The 20087-nt window shown below is 40.9% G+C and overlaps 1 protein-coding gene across 50 annotated transcripts in view; it reads right to left on the reverse strand.

Annotated features, from left to right (window-relative positions):
- map2 (microtubule-associated protein 2) overlaps positions 1–20087 on the reverse strand; it is a 132454-nt gene that overhangs the window by 20815 nt on the left and 91552 nt on the right. For 12 of the 50 annotated variants that reach the window (XM_083536245.1, XM_083536248.1, XM_083536212.1 and 9 more), the window contains 5 exons: positions 17152–17256; positions 11553–11627; positions 7141–7356; positions 5083–5352; positions 186–3569 (listed from right to left, as the gene is read on the reverse strand). In XM_083536245.1, the coding sequence (XP_083392371.1) occupies positions 186–3569; positions 5083–5352; positions 7141–7356; positions 11553–11627; positions 17152–17256 (4050 nt within the window). The remainder of the gene's footprint in view (positions 1–185; positions 3570–5082; positions 5353–7140; positions 7357–11552; positions 11628–17151; positions 17257–20087) is intronic. The other 38 variants (XM_083536235.1, XM_083536211.1, XM_083536210.1 and 35 more) reach the window with 5 other exon arrangements.

A 20087-nucleotide genomic window follows, 5' to 3' on the forward strand; every position in this document is an offset into this window, starting at 1 on the left:
GTTATTCTTCTACTCAACTTTCTGAAAAATCTGAATCAAGCATTCAGAAATTTGGAGCTTGTAACATTATTGTATATTTTCACTTTACTGCACACCACAATCTAAATATGAATAAATTATTTATCTTTCTTTTTGTAATGACTTATTTATTGAATTTCCACACAAAAAATAAATCATAGCATCACCTTGAGTGTCCACCCAGGAGCTGTCTAAGATCGAGTCGTCGATAGTGGTCTCGTCCTTGTAGTCATCATAGCTCTCAGTGGGACCCTCACTCTCTGGTACCTCCTGAGGAAGATACCCAGGGGCCTGGACAGCTTCTGGAACATCCTGGACTTCCTCAAGGCTAGCAGCCTCTATCTCTGCTTCTTGAGCCATTTCAATAGAATCTTCTTCCTCCTCTTCATCCTGAAGCATCTGAGGTGGTTCTTCTTCAGGAGGGGTTGAGAATCGTACACTGTGCCCAGGTCCATCCCGATCATCAATAGTCTGCACCACAGTAATGAAGTCATCTTCCACTGTTACGATGGACTCAATGGCAGCTCGAGGCTCTATGGTTTCTTGAACAGCTGCCCCAGCCCCTTCCAACTTGTGATGGTCTTCCTCTTCATCTTTTTCAACAACGCTAGGCTCTTCAACTTTCTCAAGCAAGTCTTGATGCTTTGTAACAACTTCAAGCTTTTTGTTTTTTGATTCTTCATCTTCAACTTCAGATTCTTCATCTTTTTCAATGACTCTGGGCTCTTCCTCTTTCTCAACAAGTTTGGATTCTTCGTCTTTCTCAACAACTTTGGCCTCTTTGTCTTTCTCAACAAATTTGGGCTCTTCATCTTTCTCAACAATGTTTGGCTCTTCATCTCTCCCAGCAGCTTTGGGCTCTTTATCTTCCTCAGCAACTTTGAGCTCTTTAACTTCCCCAGCACCTTTGGGCTCCTTGTCTTTCTCGACAACTTGGAGTTCTTCATCTTTCTCAGCAAATTTCAGCTCTTCCTCTTTATCAACAACTTTGGGCTCTTCATCTTTACCAGCAACTTTGGGCTCCTCGTGTTTCTCAACAGTTTTGGGCTCCTCATGTTTCTCAACAATGTTGTGCTCTTCATCATTCTCAACATCTTTGCTCTCTTTGTGCATCTCAACAAATTTGCTCTCTTCATCTTTTGGAACACTTTTGGTTTCTTCAGGTTTCTCAATGATTCTGTGCTCCTCATGTTTCTCAACACTTTTGGGCTCGTCTTGTTTCTCGAAAATGATGGGCTCTTCCTGTTTCTCAACCACTTTGGGCTGTTCGTCTTTATCACCACCTTTGGGCTCTAAATATTGTTCAACAAATTCAGGTGCTTCATCTTTTTCAATAAGCTCTGATTCACTCTGTTTCATTTCAGACTTATTTATTTCAGTCTTCTGATGTTCAACCTTCTCTAAAATCTCAGGAACATTTGGCAGTGCCAATGGCTTGTCTGCTTTTATATCCTGCATGCTCTCTATAGGTTCTTTAGCTAGCTCTGTTTTTTCTTCTGCCCTTTGTGCAACTGAAGTGGAAACCGAAACTCCCTCTGCATTTGCTATATCCATGTGTGTTTTTTCTTCAGTCTCTTCCTCCTTCCTGGGTTTCTCTGGAAGTTTATTATCTTCACTAAGTTTTTTTCCAGATTCTTCTTCTTTCTGACCATCTTGTGCCGGTTTAGGTTTCTCTGTGTCGACATGCACTTTTTCTTCCTCTGTAGCACTTTCCACGGACGATGTCGGTGATGGTCTTATTGGTCTTGCAATCCTGTCCTTGGCAACTCCAGTGAGCTGGTACACATCCTCAGCGTCTATTTCCTCATAAGCTTCCTGGTGCACCAGATCGGGCTTATTCTTTACTTTTTCTCTTAGCTCCTGGAGCTCCCTCTCCTCCTCAACACTTAAAGGTCTGTCTTCCATTTCGAGCTTGCGAATTTGCCTTTCATAATCAGCTATTTCAGCCTCCTGTTCAGCTGCAAGTTTGGCCTCTGCATCCAGATCAGCTTTCACTCCTTCCAAAGTAACAGTAACAGTTGGAGTGGGAAACATTTCAACTTGTTGTCTTGGCTGCTCTATCACAGCATCATTATTCTTGCATTGTGTTTCTCTTGTATCCTTTTCATCCTCTGTGTCTGGGGATACGTCTTCTTTTAGAATGCTAGATGATGGGCTTAGCTGTCCACTTGCAGCTGGAGTTGTCGCTTTCTCTTCTGAGATCATTCTATTGAAGATTTGTGTTGGAGGAGAATCCAACGGACTGTGAATGTCTGCTGGAGATGGCATGGGACCTGAGTACTCACTAAAAACACAGTAGCCATGTTCTTCCAATTGAGTCTCGCTTTTTGCACCCCGCTGACCCTGAAACAAGTGTGCTAATGAATCGCTCACAATGGCCGGCATGTCGGCAGGAACTGACTTCCTTCTTATGATCTCAGGATCAGCGTTATCAGACATTAGTCTCGTACGGGTACCTGCCAAGTCTAACATTTCAGGCAGATCTTGGGCCATCACAGCACCATTTTTATAGCTGAACTTATTTGCTAATGGGGACCCTGGGGATTCAGGCTGTGGGCTTGGGGTCTTGATATCAGCTACTGTGTCATGGGGAGGAGAAGCTGATGGAGTGGTGACAGAGGCTGATGTCTCCAAGATCAGTGGTGGAAAAGCAGGGAGTTTTTCCAATGATGGAGTCGTGACAGGAAGGTAGTCAGCAGATTCATCAAGGCTTCCACAGGTATAAGACATGATGTCAGTTGCTAACGGGGAGAAGGTTTTGGGTCGTCCTTGTCCTCCACTCTGATCCAGAGCTCCAATGGTGATATTCAGGGAATAACTCCTTTGCTCCAGGGCCAGCTTTCCAGGAGAGAGCCTGCAATCATCGCTTTTTTCAGACGACGTGAGGACCTTTGGTTGCTCTTCAGAAGCTTTTTGAATATCAGTTTTTTCCTCTATAGATTGAGATTGTGCCAGGGTACTGTAGCTAATTTCTGGAACTGAGGAAACAGCGGAAACAGGCTTGGGCTCATCGGATGCAGTACTAAGCTCATAATAACCTTCTCCTTGTCCCTTAGTTTCCTCTGATTTCAGTGTTGTTGTTTCAAAATAAGCTGACATTCCAGACTTGTCCATGATTTCTTCTTCTTGTTTATCTATGCTAGCAGATTCTTTTCCAGGCACTTCTGGACTTTTGGCACTTACTGTAACATCTATCAACTTGTTGCCAGTAGATGTTGATTCCACTTCGATTAATGGCTTCCCATGTGTTTGAAACATACTTGAGTCTGACAAAACGGCATCTCTAGAAGCTTGCTTCTCAATATCGAGTGGCGAGTCAGGCGTTTGAACAGGATTCAGTGTGGACTCTTTGGCATGGCTCTGATCATTTGAGGAAACAGCAAAACCTTGTGGGTCACTTAGGCTGGGCAATGATGCAGCTGGGAATTCTTTATCAGGGACAACACTTGGGTGAGAAGTGAGATCCTCCGAGTGCACCTGTGACTGAGTGAAGTCCACGCTGGCCGGTGCAGTCTGCTCTTCACATGGCTTTTCCGCATCCATCTTCACAGCTGAAAGCAAATCTTAAGTGATCTGGTTGTGCTGCATAACGTATCAATTCTGGGCTCAAGAAATTTTTCAGGCCAACTGCACCACCACAAAGACAAGCAAAGCCCAGCGATCATCACAGTCTCAAATGAAACAAAAGAGCACATACCAATTCGGTGATGGCACAAGGTGAAGACATGGATGTAAGCAGACCAACATGCAAAATGCTGGATGGATGAGATCCACACAATGAAGATGAAATGTCCAAGAACACCTCATCTGTATATATCACAGATAAGATGGATTTAATAACCTGGGGTAACAAAACTCTCAAAAATGTCCCCATTAGTAATAAACTCTAGATTAAAACATTCCAGATTGAGTTTCTCAAAGGATTTTACAGAGTTTTTATGAAGGTTATGTTTCTTGTACATTATAACAGTAAACCAAGTCTTATTTTTTCAGTGGTTTTGCAGGTAAAACATGAGGTGAACAATGATAAAAAATAATACATGTTTACATTTCACATTTGGTTGTAATACAAATGACATGACAGTGCTTGATATTGAAATAAAATGCAGAGAACGTAAAAAAAAAAGCACAATCATAGACAGGTAGTTCCCGACTTACGATGGAGATTCGTTCCGATGACCTAGCCTACCCGGGAGTTTTGAAGGAAGATGATCAGTATGGGGCAGTATACTGTAATATGTTAATAATTTATTAAATTAAAGTACTTAATTTAGCAATTTACAGTACCGTAATGTATAAACGTTACAGTATATATGTATGTGCACGTGAAAGAGCGCCAGTTCACGTGTCGGTAAGAAGTAAAACAATCAGTAAGGAGCTGATGAGACTGCGCTTTGTTTGAGTGTCCGGCATAATAAGGAGAGAAACGAGAGCTAAAACTGGGCTTTGAAAAACGGAAAAACTACAGTGCATATACGCTGCTAGGTTTTCCTTCCGTGCAAAACCTTTTTTTTACAATTTTGTCATCGCTCTCATCATCGTAAGATCAAAAAATCGTAAGTCAGGTACTTCCTGTACTAAATAAAACAAAATGATTCATCACAGCATGCAATAAAAAAAAATAATTAAAAAGAATACACTGGCAATGTAGCTGGCAAAAAAAACACCAAGAAATGGATTACATTTATTGAGACAATCAGGAAAAAGGTCAGCTTGGCAGCAATAATTCCAACATAAGACAAAGCAATATGTTTTCAAGAAAGCGGCACCGAAAGAAAAAGGTAGCACCTGTACTAAAAAACGGCGACTGAATAACGAGGAAGAAAGAAAACAAAAATAAGAACATGATAAACAAACACAGCTCTGGCCACAGAAGCAGGTCACCATCAAGCCTGTGTTGCCTTGCAGCATCAGCAGAGAAGAGGACAATTTCGAAGCCATTCTTCTACATTGCCTTAGCTCAGAGATGTCATTATGCTTTAGTGTTTCTTTCTTTCTTTCTTTTTTTTTTGGAAAGCAAAAAGAAAAAAAAAGCATGCAGGCCACAGAGAAGGGAGGACACACCTTTCTCAGGGCACGTGCTCTTCCCTGCCTCCTCAGTGCTCCCGTTAGGAGCTCCAGGGCCAGCAGTAAGTGCTTGGTCCTCGGCCTGCAGATAGGGCAAAGTCGACTCAACTATCACCTCTGCCTGCTCTAAGAGCTTGGATATGGGTTCTTGCTCAGACTCCTCCCCACTCCACTGCTCCTCCTCTTCCTCCTGCTCCTCTAAAGCTGCTGCTGCTGCAATGTTCTCATCTTCCTCCGCTGCAGAGAGAGCCTCTATGGTCTCTTCTTCTTAATAAAGAGGGGGACAAGTGGAAACATCAAGACTACGGACAACACAGACTTGGGTTACAGTGGTTTGGAGGGAGTGGGACACTTTCAGCTCTGGGAACTCACAATAAAATGGTGTTTCAGTATGAATGTTGCCGAGTGATATTGTGATATTACACACTCAGTAACAGCATTTTCAAAAGACTAGTAAACCACATAATGTCCATGGTTTCACAACGTCAAGGAGATAAATTTGTACTGTGATTGAATTCATTGCATTCCACTTTTAACAAACAGTACACATGTGGTTATTTACCTTACAACCAGTGGCAACATGGGATTTATACAAAACCCTCCAACACATTTTATACTAAATGCTTAGCAAGACAAAAAACAAACAAACTGCAATCTATGGAAAGGAATCAACCACTTAGCATGAATTGTAAAGGTTACATAATCATGGCCACCCCACTGGCCACCCCGCTTGTAATTGGATTTTTAAAAGACGTAAATAGTTTCTTGAATATTAATCCAGGAGAACCTCAATCATATCTATACTATAATTGGTTTGGACCACGAAACTCTAAACGCTAAAAAGCATTGCGAGAGTTTTTAAAAAATAGCACGGTTTTCCATGTGCAAAAAATGTACATTCATCTCATTCAATCAACTGTGCAGATATTGGGTTAAGGGCCTTGCTCATGGGCCAAGACAGGTGTGGTGTGGCTGGGATTTGGATCCAAAGTCCAACCCCTTAACTAAAAAGCTACCACCTCCCCAACAGTTGCACCAATCTGTGACAGATTGCCGTGTTAGGATGCAACCATAAGAAGGGGTGTACAGTATTAATGTCTTTAACGTTCAGATTGAATAAGAGCCAAAATTGGTGCTTAAAAGTCAGCAGTCTACAGTATGTTTATGAGGGCACATGAGGGGCACACTGGGTCAACACTCGGCAGGATGCTGCTGCAGTGAGACAGATGTAGACAAGGAAATATAGAAATGGAAATCATGGGCTTTTTTCTTTAATGTACAGTTCTTGCTTCAGCCAAAAACCTAACAAGAATTGACAAAGAATACCTTTATTAATTGGTGTATTGTAGTGATGAAAAAAAGTGTGTATGGGCATGTTAGTGCCGAAAGTAGAAGAGCTGAAAGTCTTCCTGTGAACTACAGCATGTGTACATCAACACGGTGGAAAAGGGAATTGGATCGGTAATGGGGCAGGATCATGGACAAATGAGAATGGGCCAGGTAATGGAGAAACAGACAATCAGACAGGCACAGGAGCAAGATTCACAAAACAGGCAAAGACCAAATAATATGCACACCATGCTGGACTGACCTGCTGATCAGTCAGCAAGCCGTTTGGCTCACACCGTATCGAAACGAGATGCACGACCGGGGTCACTACTCTATCAGGTGCTGAGTGCATGGCCCTGAATTTCAATATGCAGCTTTTTGTATTTACACAACACTTAAAAAAAAAGACACCAAGCATAAAAGCTGGGCTGAGAGCCAAACGACTTCGAATGAAATGTCCGGAAAAAAAATGGACGGAGACAAAAAGAGAGGGCATGACGAGGATAAGAAACGCTCCACAGACAGAGCGTGCACGACACAACAGAGACAAAAGACGGAAGGGTGGGTGGAAGACAAAAGAAAGAGACCAGGGAGAGAAAGAATATGAAGAAGGGAAGACCAAGGTTGAGAATAAACATGACAAACGAGAATTTGATATAGAAAAGGCAGAGAAAGAAAAGGAAGAGAATGGGGGAGGATAGTGGAGAGGAACCATGCTCGGTTCACCTTCGATCTGGCTAAAGGCAGCGGCTTGCCCTGAAGGGCGCGAGCCTGAGAGTGTCCACTCAGGGCTGAATAAGGGGTGGTCATAGTACTCCTCGTCAGAGTAGTAGGGTTCATCCTCAGGCACTGAAACTGAGATGGAGGGGGCGAGGAACTTGCACCTCTCCCGAGAATTTTGGAAGCGGCAGAGAGGCCCAGCCTCCTCCTCATCCCCTACATCTACAAACAGACACAAGGAGAAGGAAATGCAGGGAAATCTGGACACACACAGAGAGAGAGAGAGAGAGAGAGAGAGAGAGAGAGAGAGAGAGAGAGAGAGAGAGAGAGAGAGAGAGAGAGAAGGGGGAATATAGAGAAGACAGGAAAGGGTGAACAGATGGGTGGACGATTTTAAGAGTTGGATAGTAAGAATAAAATGAAATTAGAGGAAGGAAGACGGAAGAAGTTGAAAGAGATGGAAAAAGAGAGATGAAAAGAAAAGGTGTAAATGATGATAATCTTAGGAGGAGGAGTAAAAGGTAAGGAAAAACATGGAAATGCCAGAGGTGATAAAAAGAGAAAGAGCTGAGACAAAAAGACAGGCAGCAGTAAAAAATAGAAAGAGAAAACAGATATGCAGAATAGGTTCTACGTAAAGGGATTGTGAAGACGTGGAACACATAAGCACAACACTGGAAAAACACACAAGACGCTATGGCCACAAACAGAAACAGCTGCTGTGAAGGCACCGTGTAATTATCTGAGTCAAAGTTTCATTTAAATCTTGATAAATCAGCCAAGAGTATATTCAGCTAACAATCCATGTCGCAGAGACATGGGAGAGTAAACAAGCTGAGATATAAATGCTGTATGAACTACAGTAAGTGATACAGCATCCATTGAAAATCCACCAACATGGTTCGAGATAGAAATAGTGGCTTGTGAGTTGGGTCACAAATTCCAAACCAGCTGAAAGTATAAGAGCAGGTGGTAACAGATACTAAACACTAAGTCTTACATGTACCACTGATCGTCGGTTAGCTACATCTTGGTAGCTAAAGGTTAATTGTAGAAAGTATTCCTAGGCACAGTCCACTAAAATGCAAGGTGCCACCAAATGCATGGGGCACAATCTGTTGGGGAAACTGGCTAAGGGTCTTCCAGGAATTACCACACTGCACTGTACTCATTTATATTGAAGGTGCTCTGTTACAGACACTAGTTGAAGGTAACCCTGCTAAGGCCAGTGTTGATATCAGTAGATATATTGTTCTTTTGTATTCTTAAAATCATACATAAATCTCAAATTGGCAGATTAGTTATGTGCCTTAAACCCATCTCTTCTTACAGACACAGACATTCTCATCAACAGAACAGAGGTCACATTGCCGGTAGGTAACCTCATCTACCCTCCTCTGTCGTCTCTGTCACAAACAGTGGTGATAGGTGGGCTCTAGAACTGCCAGTCTGCTGTAAGGAAAGATTACTTCATCACAGACTTAGCTTTCCACTATGTCTTCGACTTTCTGGCACTCACTGAGACCTGGATATCACAACACTATAACACCACTACACCAGCTGCTTTGTCTTCTGCCTATGCTTTCTCTCACTTGCCAAAAGAAACAGGTAGAGGTGGTGGGACGGGTTTACTGTTGTTACTGAGATGGTGTTTCACACCTCACCCTTTGTCTCATCTAACCATGTTTTTTTTTTAATTCCATGCAATTTCCCCTGGTTTCCTTTACAATCACTCTTCCTATCCTACCTAAAAACAATTTCCAGCTTCCTGTACTCTTTCATCTCTTTCTGACCCTCACTCCTTTTTCCCTCTACCTGTGGACTTTGCCTGGACAATTTTCTCTTCTCTCTTTCCTAAACCATGGACCAGCCCTAATCTGTACTCATCATAATAGACTTTTCAGCAGCATTCAACACAGTCAACCACAAAACTCTCTTGTCTATTCTCAGGAGCCTTGGTATCCATGGAGCAGCGTGGGGATAGTTTGCTTCCTACCTGGATGGGCGCTTATACCAGGTAACATGGAGGGGGTCCACATCTGCTCAGTACTTGGTCCCCTCCTGTTCTCCCTCTATACCTACTCTCTTGGTAAAGTCAAATTCTAACATGGGTTTTCTTACTACTGCTATGCTGATGAAACTCAACTCGTCTTCTCTTTTGATACATCAGATACCACAGCTTCTGCTCAGATCTCAAATAACTCTTCATAACTCTCTGCTCTTCCCTTAAGCCACTGCTCGCAACCTTGGGCGCCACCTGGGTAACTATGGGCAATCAACTGTCCTTTTCACACGTTGCTAATGGTTCTTGTGGATTCCTTCTTTACAGCATCTGAAGGAGTCAACTATTTCGGTCCACACAGGCTACTCAGGTACTTTTTCAGTCTCTTGTCATTTCAAGACTTGACTACTGCAACTCTCTGCTGGCAGGTCTTCCTCCATTGGCTTCCGGTAGCTGCACGTTTAAGATTTTTACCTCAGAGACCTCATCACTCCTCACACTGCACCCCGCTGCCTGAGATCCTCTAGCACAGGGATGCACACACTTTTTCAGCATGCGAACTACTTATAAAATTACCAATTCAAAATGATCTACCTCCTTTAAAAATGCATAAATAAATATGTATTTTTTTAATGTCATGCGATCTATCCACACTTCATTTGCGATCTACCAGTAGATTGTGTTGTACTTATTGGGCACCCCTGCTTTAGCACAACTCTTAACAGAGTTGTAGGCTGATTTATATTAAGTTTGTAATCTAGCTTACCAGTTTAGATTTATTCATTAATGAAGACTCACAGCACATTCTGTACGTTTCTCGAGACAAGGGCATCTGCTAAAGGCAGCAAATGCAAATGTAAATGAAACACTATTGATAGATACTGACCACTGCAGCCCAGGAACCACCCATAGGAGCTGAAGTTTTGGGGATTTCTCAGATTACTTAGTTGCTAGTTCCATAGTTCTCTTGATGCCTTGTCAGATTTCAAGGTACTAATGGTAGTCCTAGATCCCAGTCATTATTGGTATTGATTTCATTTAAATTTTTTATTGGTGACTGCAAATTTAGATGTTTTAGATTTCTTATTTTTTTAAATAGTTTATTGATCTTAAAGGGAAGTTGTAATTTCCATATTTTCATATCCCAGCAACGCAAGAAATAGGGTCAGAGTGCAGAGTCAGCTGTGTTACAGCACCTCAGAGCACAGAGGGTCAAGGGCCTCTGCTCAAGCACCCCAAGAGTTCAGCTTGGCAATACTAGGGCTTGAACTCCTGACCTTTACGGTCAGTTTCCCAAAGCCTTTACCACTGAGATACCACATCCCTAATTGAAAGGGTATGCCAGGAGCAGGTTTGAGCCAAAAACATATTAAAAAGCCTCAAAGCCTTAAAGTCATGAGTTAAAATAACATGCATCTGCCATGTGCCACCGGAGTGACACCTGTTGCCACAAGTAAAAAACTGCCTAAAAACAACCCAAACATGACCTGCTAATTGGAAATGTTTTATGTGTATCATTGAAAACAACTTTAAAACAAATAGGCTTTAGTATTTTTTGTATAAGTTTATAAACTACATAAATTACATGGCTTCCACATTTCCAGGTTCTTTGTAACGACTGAACTTCAAACATTAGTTTATATAATAGGGGGGCTAAACAAGCTGAGCATTGCACACGCCTCCACTGGTTTATACACGGTGCCATTCTAACCACAGAGCAAAGATCCGACCGAAATCGGCATCGATAAACAACAAACACACACACGTACAAACAAAGAAACGGATGAGGGCAGGCCCACGACATGAACAGCACTCACAACATAACATGCAAAAGAAGAAGACGAGAACAGAATGAGCAAAACATTTCCCTAGACTTGACGGTACCAGGGGGATGAGCCTGAATGCCAACAGCATGGCATTAAGGGCCAGAGTAAGAAATAGTATCATGCAGAGTGAGAAGGTTTCCGGAGGAGTGTATGTAGGAAACAAAGTGATGTTGATAGAAGTAAGGTGGGGGGGCGGGTGGGGTAAATGTCATCGTTTTGATTTGAGCTGTCTGATTTCCTCTAAGAATCTGGCAATGAAGATCAAGCCAAGCATTTAACACGCGCCGAGGAGAAGTAAGGAAGAGGACAAGGTGGCAAAGACATTCCTGCACCCATTTCTCTTTTAGGGTGGGTCTCCGTGCCTCAATCAGGAGTGTGTGTCTTATCGGCTGTCCAGCAAGAAATGGTGGTGGCCATTTTTTCCAAAAAAAAAAAAAAAAAAAAAACCCTCATGTGGGGCCAGTAGTGAACAGGGATGAAGACACATCCAAACCACAGATGTTTTTATTTTTTTCCACACTCACCAATTGCACAAACACTACTACACTTTCCACACACTTACACTTATTAGCAACTGGACATGGACCTACCTTGCTCTAGAGGGCCAAAGTGCTCGGCTGCAGGAGATGGAGGTGGAGAAGGTGGCAAGTTGGTCGAGTCTTCCACTGCAGCAACACAGAAAACAACAAAAGTATATGAGCAATGGATGTAATCACTAGAAAAAAGACAGCAACGAATCTACAACGTGACGCTTAGGTTAGAGATGCAACTGACTTCCTTGCTTGGTTTAAGCTCGCACTGCATGAGCTCATCCTTTTAATACCGCATTAATGAGGTCACACATTTTTTCAGCTCCTGAAAACTTGCAGCAACCGTTATTCAAAAGCAAATTACAATTATAAACTATTCCAAGACTTATAGATATAGCCAAAAACTAGATGGTCTGGGGCAAAAAAACCAGAATATTCTCCTGAACTGTTTGATTGCTCAGCTTAATATTACTGGTGACTATATTTGTTTATTAACTAAAAATTGTATTCTTGATTATGTTTAATAATCAAGAGTACCATATTTTCCCGAATATAAGCCACTACTTTTTTCCCACGCTTTGAACCCCGCGGCTTAAACAACGAAGCGCCTAATTTATGGATTTTTACTGGGTTTTTCCCGGTTTCACAAAATTCATTCAGAAAACTGAGCCCCATAACATTAGTAACATCAATATTCATTACCCCCGCTTCAACAGTCTTTATTTTATTTGCATTTATGGCATATGGCAGCTGTTTTTATCCAGAGCGGCTTACACTTATCTCATTTAAACAACAGCTATGGGGCCTTGCTCAGGGGCCTAGAAGCAATGGCAGACAAAATATACCTTCAATACCTATAATTAAATTATTAAACCATGTACTTGAGTCAAAGCAGAGATACACAACTTTATATATTATTTCATTCAAGGTAAGAGTGCTACAAAAGTATTTGCCTTTCAGAATGTGGAATGGGTTTTTTATTCTCACTTTTATACAGTATATAGTTTGTTCATTTACACCCATGGCATATGAAAGACACCTCTATCCAGAGTGACTTATTGTACAATGAGCAGTTCAGGGTTAGGGGCCTCTTCCAAGGGCCCAGCAGTGCCACTATGGTGGATTTGGGATTTGAACGTATCTTCTTCTTCTTCTTTTGGCTTCTCCCATTAGGGGGCGCCACAGCGGATCATCCGTCTCCATACCCCCCTGTCCTCTACATCTGCCTCTTTCAATCCAACTACCTGCATGTCTTCCCTCACCACATCCACAAACCTCCTCCTTGGTCTTCCTCTACAAAAGTATTTGCCTTTAAATGTACTTAAGTATCCAAAGTAATATGATTTATTATGGCTATAATTTTCCTATTATAATTTTTTGTCACAAGACTCTTCATTAATCAACTCAGTTTATGTGAAAAGATTGACCAGATTTGATCCGCAAAATGCAGTTGAGTAACTTTGACTTTGAAATGTGGTAAAGTAAAAGTTTCCAAAAAAAGAAAAATACTTCAGTAAAGTATGGATACATGAAAAAAGCTCCTTAAATACAGTAACAAATTACATTTACTTCTTTACTGTCCACCACTGAAAACTCAGGAGTGGCAGCTTGGTGTAGCTGCAATTTTAACTCGTGACCTTCTGAGCCAAATCCAATGCCTTAACCACTAAGCGCCCATATTATTTATGCCTCCCATTTAATAAAAAAACTGTCTGAAGACTTTCCTTCAATGGAAAACACCTTGAAGTTCTGACACTGGAGACTCCTTTCATACATGTTAACAATTATATTTATTTTTCTCCACCGTAGACATCTGCGCATGTTATCATCGAAATAAGAATCAGACCATTAAATTTGTCATGTCAGAATTGCTGTTACAGAAAATGAGAACACACCAACAGGTCATGATATGATGACGGACCCGAGAGCTCTCATCGTATTGAACCAGGCCAGCAGTCAGGTAAGCTTTATTTCTATGCATGCACTGTGTGTACTGTGACACAAACACACACACACACACACACACACACACACACACACACACACACACACACAAGAAGGTAGGACAGGTTGTTTGGACGAGCGGACAGGTTGTTCTCTCAACCCTTAGTCAGCATGCATATACACAGCAGAGTGCTAATGGAAGAGACCAGCTGTCAAAACGGATTTGCCATTCAGCAGGAGGTGAAGCGACAGCACAGAGACTTACTCAGGTCCTAGATAAAAATTATACACACAGACACATGCACACTCACGCACATACACAAATTACCTGGTCATCAAAAAACATATCCACTAATAAAAGAAACTCATGTACACTTTGCAATATCCATCATTTGTTCGTATACTGTACATGTTGCCATGCAAAACCAACAAATCCAGCCGTTTGTGGTTCTTCAGCAAACTGTTACAACGAAATTAAAGGCATACAATGGTATATCATGTCTTTGGAGGTGGTATCATGGAATATTTCCTTCACTTGAACTAGGAGACCCAAATCTGTTTCAACCCTGACAATGTCCTTGTGCACAAAGCAGGCTCCATGAAGATATGGTTCCATAAGAAAGTTGGAGTGGAAGATCTTCTGCTGAAGAGCTATAAACCCTTTTGAACACTTTTTAGATTAATTTGTATGCTGTCCCACCTCAAGTAGATGCCGACCCCGCAAACATCCCGAACCATCTAAAAACTTACCAGCACCATTTGGATTTCACTTTATGTGGAGTTTTCAAAATTGGACCTCTTTGAGTGTTTAAAGGCTCTGGCATGGAGAAACTGCTGTTGGATTTATGATGATCGCAAATGTTGAGCTATTTTATGAGTTAGGAGCTAAGGAGCTCCTGGTTCCATAACTTTAAATAAGACTGTAGAAAAATCATTACTCATAATCTTATACTCCAGTGCTCATGTTAGTTCTCCAGTGTTCTGTATTGTTTAAAGACTATAATCACAATCTTGATGTCACCCAAATGAGGATGGGTTCCCCTTTTTAGTCTGGTTCCACTCAACGTTTCATCCTCATAATATCTAAGGAAGTTTTTCTTGCCACAGTCTCATCACCTCCTCACATCACCTAAATCAGTACCTGACTTTACTAACACCCTTATAGCTGAATAAACACACATCTCCACAAAATCGAGTGGAACATCTTCCCAGAAGAAGAAGAAGAAAAGTAGAGCCTATTATACGAGCAAACTGGGACTAAATGTGGAATGGAATGTTCAATAAAAACATATGAATCTTATAGTCCGAATCCCTCACATGGTGAAGTGTCCGCAAGCTGCAAAAAGATTTAGGAAATAAGTAATTTCTTGAATTTGAAAGTAATAATTTCAAATGAATCTCATTACTGACAAAAAAAAACAAAAAAGCCTGCTATCTGTGACAATGACAGCAAAACAGGAAATGTACAAATGCCAGCTTTTGATCATTTGGGACACACCGTTCGATGAAACCCTTCAGCTGTGGGACCTTCTGGCAGTTCTGCTGTCACAGCTAGACTTTCTGGACTCACTTTTGTTCTTGTATGATCTCCTGCTGCCTGCTCCTGACACTTTTCTACTGCTCTGAACCTGCCAGATTTACCCTGATCCTCTATCACATCTGTTGGGCCGGTTTTAAGACTAGTTTTGTAACATGCCAACAGATCGCAGCACAAGGCTACACTCACAGTCACAGGGAGCACCGACCTTAATAAGTCAGTGTGCAAAAAGACATTGTCCTGTGTACATTGGGAGCTGTTCAAATGGGCAAATTCTGACCACGTGTGTTACCACGTCTGCTATTCTGACCACGTGCGCACCCTGTCACTGAGCTCCTCCTCATATGTGAGTTTCTCTTTAGAAACAACATGATCTCACATCCTCACCCAACCTCCACGCCAGATTTGGCTCCTACAGACTCTGACCTCCTCCCAAAGATGAAGATCCAGCTCAGAGCTCACAGTTTTGACATCATTGCAGAGATCCAGCGTGAATCACAGAAGGTGCTTGACACGCTTCTAAAAAAGAAGACTTCCAGGACACGTTTCCGACGTGGCAGGAACGCTGGAAGCTAAGGAAACTATTTTTAAGTTGTAATAGTGTGTAAAAGTAGATAAATAAAGTTCTTTCTTATAAACAGATCTAGTCTCAAAACCTTCTGATACCACTTTGTACCATACTGATTTACAATCCCAATCTCCGGGGCCAACCAGAAGAGATTCCCTTTCAAGCCTGGTTCCAAAGTTACAAGGTTTCAATTCTCCAGGTTATAAAGATTTTCTTCACCAAAATTGCATTTACATTTATGGCATTCAGCCGATAACTTTATCAAAAGTGAGATACATTTATCTCATTCATACAACTGAGCAACTATGGAGTTAAGGGCCTTGATTAGGGGCCCAGATGTGCAGCTTATTGTGGCTGGGACTTGGACCCACAACCTTCGAATCCAAAGCCCAATGCCTCAATCACTAACCTCTAATCCTAATGTTTATATTCAGCAAGAATGCTGCTTTGTTTCATCCTCCATATAGGCAACATGAAATTTAACAGATTTACAGCAGTTCCAAATATGGTATTATTTTATTTGTTCCCACATTAGAATCCCTGATTAGATATCTACAAAAATTCCATAGATACTAACATTTATACTGCTATAACCCAATCTATTTTTCAAGGAACAAGTTTTTGCTGTTCTTTTGCTAATTGATCTCGATGAGACAAGCATTTTTGTGATGGATAAATGAACATAATTTCCCTGATCCTGATTTTGAAGTACAATTCCAAAAAAGTTGTGTACCTCAAAAAAAAAAAAAAACTGTAAATAAAAACAGAATGCAATGATATACAAATGTTATAAACCCATATTTTATTCACAATTGAACATAGAAAACATGAGGAAATGTATAATTTTAAGGAATTATTAAGGTCATTTTGAATGTGAAGTCTCAAAAGAGTTGGGACGGGGCAACAAAAGTCTGAAAACGTAAGTTATTAAAATAAAACAGTCCGAAAACATTTCACAACTAATGAGGTTAACTGACAACAGGTCAGTAAGATGATTGGGTATAAATAGTGTATCTCAGATGAGATGATAAAGATGAGCAGAGTTTCACCAAATCTGTTTACAAATTGTGGAACAATTTCAGAATAATTTTTTCAGAATATATGGGACAACATTCTTCTCCCAAAAACTTCAGCAACTGGTCTCCTCAATATTTAGATGTATACGGACAGAAGACGTGATGCTAATTGCTAAAATGCTTAAAAAATGTTTTTTCCTTAAAAAATAAAATAAAATAAAAGTCATTTGAATATTTATTGCAAGAATAAAGGACCACACTGCAAATATATCAAATGTCAGGACTTATATCATATATCAGGACTTATAACTACAGCATTTCATATACTTATGTGTATATGTTTACACGTTATTTCTTCTTTTTTTTTGGCCAAAGCGGATCATCCATCTCCATACTACCCTGCCCTCTACATCTGCCTCTTTCAAACCAAATATACCCCAACCTATATATATATATATACATGCTATTTACAAGAAAAAACATATTTGAAGCATACCATTATATTTTCTATTCCAGGAAGTAAACAAAACCCAGATTTGCAAGAGAGCACGGCTCCCGGTATCAATGAGAGTGAATGATAATGGCGTGTCCTACCTGAGGAAAGTCGTACGGCTGTGCCTGGATGGAGCTCCTGCTCTCCCTTCAGTACCGCGACCGCCTCAGCCGTCACCTCCTGTACGATGCGCGCAGACACTTGCTCTGGAAAACACGTACACACGCCCATCATCATCATTGTCATCATTATCAACATTATCGGCGTGGAAAACATGTATGTTATAATAAATTGGCCAGAATTGTGAACGCAAAATGATTCGTTTTTTTTATTTATGGATGCTCTAGTAACTATAAACATCTGGAACATCTGGATACTGGTCAAAATAATGAGAATGAAAATTAAATGTAAGGATAATTTAATTAAAAACATCTATTAAATAATAAGATAGATAGATAGATAGATAGATAGATAGATAGATAGATAGATAGATAGATAGATAGATAGATAGATAGATAGATAGATAGATAGATAGATAGATAGATAGAAGCTTAAAATCTGAAATTAAAATGAACACGTCAGTTACATTTTGTGATCTTGCACAAAAAAAAAATCCTCAATCCTGCACACATTCAGTCTCCATAGAAACAGAATGAGCTGTACATAAAAAAATAAAAATAAAAAAAAAGAATACCAAGAAAATGTTAGTCTTTCTTTTAGTCCTTTCAGTATTCTGAAAAAAAAATGTGATGATAAAAAGAAGAGAAAAAAAACCCCTAAAAGGACTGAGAGAACTTGTGTTATAGACCAGGATGCGATTGTCATGGAAACAGTGACACAGTATCACAGAAGGTTATGGCTTTATAACATGGACATGTTTACTGACTAACTGTTCTGAATAGAAGAAAATGGTTTGATGATTCTCAAAGATTGTGTTTTAAATAATCTGGGCTTTAAATCTAAGTCAATTTATTTAAAATGAAGCAGTAAAGCGTTTAGAAAATGTCCAAAGTGTTTGTATTTCTTGGTAATTAATGTGAGTGAGTATTAAGGAAATGAGTAATCTAGTGGAACATCTTCCCAGGAGAGTGGAGGTTATTATAACAGTAAACAGGGATTAAATGTGGAATGGAAAGTAAAAAAAAAAACCTACAGTCAGGTGCTACAAACAGTTTGTCCATATTGTGTAATTATATAAAACAATTTAGCTCCAAAGTATAAAAAAATGGCAAATTATTACACATTAAAATAAAGGTCCTCTAGAGAAGAATTTGTAGTGATTGGCCAGGCAGAGAGACCGAGCTGGAAAGGAAGTGCTGCAAGTTAGAGCAATAAAGGATGGAGAGGGAAATGTGTTGACTAGTGAGGAGAGTGTGTTGAGAAGATGGAGGGAGTATTTTGAGCAACTGATAAACGAGGAAAATGAGAGAGAGAGAAGGTTGGATGATGTGGAGATGGTGAAGCAGGAAGTGGATAGGATTAGTAAGAAGGAATGAGAGCAGCGATTAAAAGGAAGAGTGGAAAGTCGGTTAGACCAGATGAAATACAGGTGGAGTTTTTAACCAGGTTTTTTTAACAAGATTCTAGAAGGTGAGAGGATGCCTGAGGAATGGAGAAGGAGTGTGCTGGTACCGATCTTTAAGAATAAGGGAGATGTGCAGACCTGCAGTAACTACAGGGGAAATAAGTTGATCAGTCACATCATGAAGTTATGGGAAAGAGTAGTGGAAGCCAGGCTGAGAGAAGAGGTGACCATCTGTGAGCAACAGTATGGTTTCATGCAGACGAAGAGCACCACAGATGCCTTATTTGCTTTGAGGATGTTGATGGAGAAGTATAGAGAAGGACAGAAGGAGTTGCATTGTGTGTTTGCGGATTAAGAGAAGGCGTACGACAGCGTGGAGAGAGGAGTTGTGGTATTGTATGAGGAAGTCTGGGGTGTCAGAGAAGTATGTGAGGGTGGTGCAGGACATGTATGAGGACAGTGTGACAGCAGTGAAGTGTGCAGTAGGAACGACAGACTGGTTTAAGGTGGAGGTTGGACTGCATCAAGGATCGGCTCTGTTTGGACATGTGCAGAGGAAGGACATGGGGTATATTAGTAGAAGAATGCTGATGAGGGAGGCACCAGAAAGGTGGAAAATAGGAAGAACAAGGAGGAGGTTTATGGATGTGGTGAGGGAAGACATGCAGGTAGTTGGTTTAAAAGAAGGCAGATGTAGAGGACCGGGGAGTATATACACGAATGATCCGCTGTGGCGACCCCTAATAAGAGAAGCCCAAAGAAGAAGAAGAAGATCTGTTCAAATCCCAAATCCACCATAGTGGCACTGCTGGGCCCTTGAGAGAGGCCCCTAACCCTGAACTGCTCATTGTACAATAAGTCACTCTGGATAGAGGTGTCTTTCATATGCCATGGGTGTAAATGAACAAACTATATACTGTATAAAAGTGAGAATAAAAAACCCATTCCACATTCTGTTTTTGTGTAGAATTCTTTCCACATTTTTTTGCATCAGGATGAAGGAATGTTGGGCAACTTTATTTTTACCATTAAGTGTAAAAAAGAAAAAGACAAAGAAATGAAGGGGTGGTAACTTGTCTGCAGTTATTAAAAGTGCTCTATGGAAGGAACAGTGGTGAACCGGCGACAGGGTCATGTCCGGCCGAGGATCATTGATTCACATGGGGAGCGAAGGCTGGTCCGTGTGGTCCGATCTAACAGACGAGCTCCTGTAGCTCAAACTGCTGAAGAGGTTCATGCTGTTGATCCTGAATGGGTCAGGACTGTTTTAGCAGCAAAAGGGGGACCAACACAATATTAAGCAGGTAGTCATAATGTTATGCCTGATGTCACGTACGTATATGGTTGATTCCGATTGGCTGGAAGGTGCACAGGAAGTCGGTTTTATTGAGTATTCATCCAGACCAGGGTCTAAATATTGCATGTTATAAAAGAAATGCTATTGCAACGCCGTACACTGATGAAATCTCAAGCAAATATCCGCATTTACAGTACAGCAGCTCAGCCTACTCT

The sequence above is a fragment of the Silurus aristotelis genome (genome assembly GCF_946808225.1).
Source record: "Silurus aristotelis genome assembly, chromosome: 3".
Lineage (NCBI taxonomy): Eukaryota > Metazoa > Chordata > Actinopteri > Siluriformes > Siluridae > Silurus > Silurus aristotelis.